Raw genomic sequence first — 6,000 nt, forward strand, 5'->3', positions numbered from 1 at the left:
AACAAACCTAATTACAGCTGCACAAAAGAGGAACTAGAAGGGGAAATCTCTTGTCCCTATGCCAACACCTCAATGGCTTTTATTGTCCCCAAATTAGGATTCATATTTTCAAGCTCAAGTAAAAAAATTAGGAACTTATCCCCTTCCCATCCACATCTTACCAAGCCCATCCACTTTGTATACAGAATATTTGAAAGAGAAGGAAAAAAGAATCCAAACATTCCTTCTTTCAGCAGAAGACCTTACCAGATTTGAGCGTTTCGGTCCTCTCTGAAAAGACAGAGACTGTGTGTGTTATTTGGTTCCGCAGCTTCTTCAGAAACGTCTGGTTGTGAGCAGCCAGGTCAGCGAAGGTCTTCAGTTTGGAGACATACTGCTCAGCAGGGTGGGATGCTATCTTTTCCAACTGGGTGTCGCTGGCCCCCTTTATGCCCAGGGTGAAGATGGTCACACCCTCCCGTCGGAGGTTCACAGCTGCTTTTGTCACGTTGTCTTCCGAATCTCGGTGGGTCACCAGCACGGCAATCTGGGGCACCCCCTGATTCTTCCGACTGCCATTCCGTGCACTAAAGACTTCCTTCCTGAGCTTTTTGATGGCAGCTCCGGTATAGGCCTTCCCAGTCCGGGGAGAAAGGTTCTGTATATGCTGGAGAACCTCTGACTTATTTATGCCCATGCTCAGTGAATTTATCACTTTTGTCTCATTGCTATAGGCCACAAGGCCAATCCTCATGCAATTTTCCTTTATGTCAAGGGCAGATACACTTTCTTCCAAGAATCCTTTAAGATAGTCTAAGTTCTCGTCGCTTCCATTGATTGACATATCCAATAGGAACACAACATCGGCCATAGAAGGGCCTTGGCAAGCTGTATGGGCAAGAAATAAACAAGCACAATTTTAGCTGGTGGTTCAGCATCTTTGGTGAGCATCAGAAGGCATGAAGACCATACAGTAGAGCTCGGTTATGCACTTAGAGCAGGAGGTAGACAAATAATTATGAAGTTGAGGTTAAAGAGACCTGGGTTCAAATACTACATTTTAGCTAAACTCCTGGCTTCAATTTCCTCATCTGTAAAAGGGAGATAATATTAATCTCATAGAGTTGTTATGGGGATTTAATGAGATAATATTCTTTTTTTTTTTTTTTTTTTTTTTTTTTTTGAGACGGAGTCTCGCTCTGTTGCCCAGGCTGGAGTGCAGTGGCCAGATCTCAGCTCACTGCAAGCTCCGCCTCCCGGGTTCACGCCATTCTCCTGCCTCAGCCTCCCAAGTAGCTGGGACTACAGGCGCCCGCCACCTCGCCCGGCTAGTTTTTTGTACTTTTTAGTAGAGACGGGGTTTCACCGTATTAACCAGGATGAGTCTCGATCTCCTGACCTCGTGATCCGCCCGTCTCGGCCTCCCAAAGTGCTGGGATTACAGGCTTGAGCCACCGCGCCCGGCGAGATAATATTCTTAGCATGGGACCTGGTACATAAAATTCATTCAGTGAACCATAGCCATTGCTATCATCTTAAAATCATTTAAGCATCATCTACCCTATAGTCAGCAGTTACAGTCCAAATATTCCTAAGGGATAGTAATGAAATAGCAATTGCATTTTCAGTTCTTTTATTTGGGAATAATCTTAGTAATAAGAACTCATGGTTTCATAGATGACCCCAAGGAAAGCATTCTCTGTTATCAATAGGTAAGTACATATATCAGCTCATTCAAACTGATTTAATCAGGGATAATGTGAGTTTCCTATATAACGTATTTGGACATGTACACTTTGAACACATGTTTTTTACTGGCTATCCCCTGCCCCTCACTTGAATGATGATCACAAACTCTTGACCATTCTAGAGTCATACATACTAGAGTAGTACAAGAGGACAGACCAGGAGAGCAGTTTGGCCCCAGAGCAGAACACAGAGAAAACTAATTCAGAATAGGGTAGCAGGGAGCAAGGCAGTCTGGAGCTGAAACTACATGGCTGGGAATTGGGAAACCTGCCCTACTAGCTCTGACTTTAAGTCACAGCCTGGCCCTGGGCCAAGGCACATCACTTCTAAGGATATATATAAGTTCCTATTTCCAAAACAAAAAAGCGGGGAGGCGGGGGGGGATCTGGACTTCTGGAAATTGTTTTTAGTTCTAACATTCTATGATTATATTATGTGGTTTTAAGAGTCAAGAATTTCTTTAGAAGCAAATTTACCTTTTAAATGAACCAGTACTAAAACTACATAGCAACTAAAGCCCAGGGAAATAGCTCAGAGATCAGTTGGGTAGCAGGGAGAAAGCATCCCTAAATGTTAGGAAGTCTGTGAATCTCAGGCAACACAGATAAGTGAAACATGAAAAACCAAGACTTGTGGGGTTCACTAATTGAAAATAGTCATAATCACTGGACTCTCTTAAATGTATGGGTACATAACATCTGAAAATGTGGCCCATTTTGGGGATAGAAATATTCATAGAATTTCAATCTTCTCCCCATTTTAATGTTTCAAAAGCATTTTATCATCATTCCTATACATATATCCTAGGCCCACCTTCTACAAAGATGTCATCAACTGCTCCCTCCTTGTACTTTGCTATATCCTTGATGATCTGTGTCATGTTTTGGGAAAACATGCTGAGGTCTCTGACTGTCCGAAGGTTGAAATGAAACTGAGACGTGGCCATGGCCTTCAGGTTTTCCTCAGAAGCTTTCTGCACCCCTACGGAGATGATTTTCACTCCGTCTTTCTGCAGGGCCTTCGAAGCCTCTTCCACATCATCCTCAGACTCAGACGAAGCCAGGACCACTAGAATTGGGGGAAACTGTTTCTTGTCTCTCCCATTTGTGGTTGCAGAGAAATAAGTCCTGTGAGCCTCCTGAAGAGCCTTTCCTATCTGCAGGGACCCGCCAATGAATCCAAAGTTCTTCTTGAGGTGGTTCAGCATGGGGCTCCTGCCTTTGAAGGTGCTCAGGTGGAATTCACTGTGAAGTTTATCACTGTACTGGGCGAGGGCCACGCGGTATTTGTCAGCCTCTATGGGGAGACTGTTGATCATTTTGGTGATGAACATTTTCACAAATGGGAAGGACCTGGATCCCAGGCGATCGGAGCTGTCCACCAGAAACACGACATCTGCATACTTAGGGCCTGCAAAACCACAAACATATAAACGAACTAAAAACTTTAAAAATTTACTGCCATATTTAATGCCAACTCTATAGGGGAGAGATGTACTTTCCTTTTTATTTTTAAAATACCTTCCCAATAAACTGAAAATAGCAGTCTGCAACTGCATATTCTCTCAAGAAAAAGAGATAGCTGTATCTTGGGCTGATTCTTTTAAACAACTTCTCATTTGAACTGATCACAAAATTAAGCATAACTTTTGCAAGGAATTGGTTAATTAGAAATAGTGATTAACAACAGTGACTGGAAAAATAAAACAGAGAGATAAACAGAAATAAAAAAATCATGGGTTTTATACCTTTTGTGGATAATTTCCTCTTGTAATTTTTTTGGCTTTTGGAATTTAACTTCAACTATGTCAACTAGATACAAATTTTAACTGAAACTCAAACTCCAATCAAATTCACTTTAATGGTAGAATCTGAAAGATGGCCTTTCTCATTTAAGCAACACAACAGCTTATCTGAGTAACTTAAAAACATATAAGTTTTATATTCCAGTCACATTAAGTTTTTAAAAAGTCTATAAATCATAAAAATATGGAATAGTCAGTCTATTTCAAGGTTACTTTAAATATCTTAATATTTTTGATGAATCACATGAATGAACATTGTATTATAACTGGTGAATTTTATCCCCACATGTGCAAGATGTGATGGCACCAATGTATCTCGGACTAGAAAAGGGATTATAGTTTTAGTTTCCATTAAAAATATAAGTTTTATATAGAAATGTAATACCACGCTTAACTTTTAAAGCTTCATTCAATGTTAGATTCAACACTAGTTATCTGGTACTATATTTTTACGTAATACAGAATCATTGGTTCAAACACTAACTATTGTTTACTGGTGGTCTGCTGGTTTGAACTCAGAGCTCATTCTACCTTAGCATAAGATCCATTTCTTGTCTGGGGTAGGGAGGGACGTATGTGTGTGGTGTAAGTTCAAGAAAATACAGTGTAATGGAACAAGTAATGAACACCCTGACTTTGCCTTCAGCTAACTCTATGAGCTTTGTTAAGACATTCAATATACTTGGGCCCTAGTTTTTTCTTCTTTAAAATAAGTAGATTCAACTAGAAAATATCTAAGGTACCACCTCACTCTGAGATTCCAATTACCTAAAATGGTTACTAGGTAAGTTCTAATCAAATTAGAATAACTTCAATCTTTTCCTTTCTACACTGGCTGGGAAATCAGCTTTGGCAGCCCTGTGTGTTATTTCATTCTTTTTATGGCCATCTGATCGAGGCATAGTGGGTAAAATAATTTCTTGTCTTTTAAATAACCCAAATTCAACCACTCTGAGATTCTTTTCATGATTATACAGCCAGCAGCATCTCAGCAGAAGATATAAGTGAGGGTGTATCAACACCTTCCTCCAAAAGAAGCCTGAAACCCTGTGAAGACTGCCAGGGGAGCTCGGCTGTGGGTGGCTTGATTTGTGACCACCTGTGACTTTCTATTCATAAATGAAGCCCTACATCTTTTGTGGAGAAAGGAAATGTAGATGAGTGGCACATAAGGTGGACTCAGCTTCTGATAAGGTCCATCACTACGTCTGAACCATGAAACAACGGAGGACAAAACACGGCTTCTACTTGAGAAGCTCAAGGCCTAGAGATACATCAAAGGAAGATGTTTGGAGGGCAAAGTCTAGTTTATGTCTTCACAAAACTTGCTTCTAAGGTCAGTGTCCTCGAGGAAGCTGTAAAAGCCAACGTAAGTTGCTCTGGACAAGAACCAATTATTTAGGAGATGGTGAAGTGGTTAAGGGTGTGCCAGGGTCTTAAGTCCACAGGACAGAGATTGTCACCAGACAGAAGGCAGTGCTATGAAGCTTTCTCTCCAGGGAAAAAGCACTTTCTTCACAATAAGCAGTCAAATAGCTTACTTTGGAGCAAATCTGGACACTAAACCAAGACACCCTTTTGACACAAATGAATCAGGATAAGACATTCCAAGTTTTCCAGGCCTGAGCCTAATATTAACAGAATTTTTATGCAGCCTCCCAGAAGACCTAAAAGGGGTTGAAGCAGGACAAAATGACAGCTCTCATATCTTTCTATTATTAACAAGGAATAAGATCCAGAAACAAATGATCTTCAAAGGAACACGGAGTGACCTCACAAAGAATTTGACCTACCGCCCTTACCCTTCACTACCATCAAAATCAAAACAAAGTGATACAAAACTCACAACTTTTAAATAGGTCAAATTCGTGTATTATCTATTTTCTATAATAAAAATTAAGAATTCTTTCCAGTTTTTCCTTACCAGAATCTTGGCTCACAGAAATATGGGAACAAATTATCATGAGGAACAAAATTAGCAACATTTTCATGTTATGACCTGAAAAATCTTCAACTTGAAATCTGAAAAGGCAAAAATATAAACATATAAAATTGTTGTGGATATTATTTGGAAATTAAGACTCACATACAAGAGCATACAAAATTATATAATAAATTGGGTGCAACAGGGGACAAGGAATGTCTGAGGTTCACTGACCTTCTAATATGTGAAGTGCCTTAGAGAAAACAATCCATCAATATTTACAAAGTCATAAGAGTTTTTTTTTTGGTACCCAGACCTAGTAGAAACATGAAATTTTGGACAGTTGGTAGAAGGAGTCAGATGCATTTTAGTGCTAACAATATTACACGTTCCTAGTATTTATTTTCCTGTACCCTAGTGTCATCCTCTATCTATTCATTGCTAAGACAATTCAGAGTTCACAATTGGGACACACCCTGAGACCTATTTTGTAATCTCACCATCATGAACATGTAGGTGTACTTTATCTTTGAAGACTAATTAT

The 6,000-nt window shown here is 39.9% G+C and overlaps 1 protein-coding gene across 1 annotated transcript in view; it reads right to left on the reverse strand.

Annotated features, from left to right (window-relative positions):
* The window catches only part of COL6A6 (collagen type VI alpha 6 chain), a 111,649-nt gene extending 106,132 nt beyond the window's left edge, over nucleotides 1-5,517 (reverse strand). Inside the window, exons 1-3 of the mRNA XM_025376803.1 lie at nucleotides 5,457-5,517; nucleotides 2,542-3,138; nucleotides 247-867 (exon numbers count right to left, since the gene is read on the reverse strand). Coding sequence (XP_025232588.1) covers nucleotides 247-867; nucleotides 2,542-3,138; nucleotides 5,457-5,517 — 1,279 coding nt within the window. The remainder of the gene's footprint in view (nucleotides 1-246; nucleotides 868-2,541; nucleotides 3,139-5,456) is intronic.
* Nucleotides 5,518-6,000: the final 483 nt, after the last annotated feature.

Source organism: Theropithecus gelada, chromosome 2 (assembly GCF_003255815.1).
Source record: "Theropithecus gelada isolate Dixy chromosome 2, Tgel_1.0, whole genome shotgun sequence".
NCBI classification, from domain to species: Eukaryota; Metazoa; Chordata; class Mammalia; order Primates; family Cercopithecidae; genus Theropithecus; species Theropithecus gelada.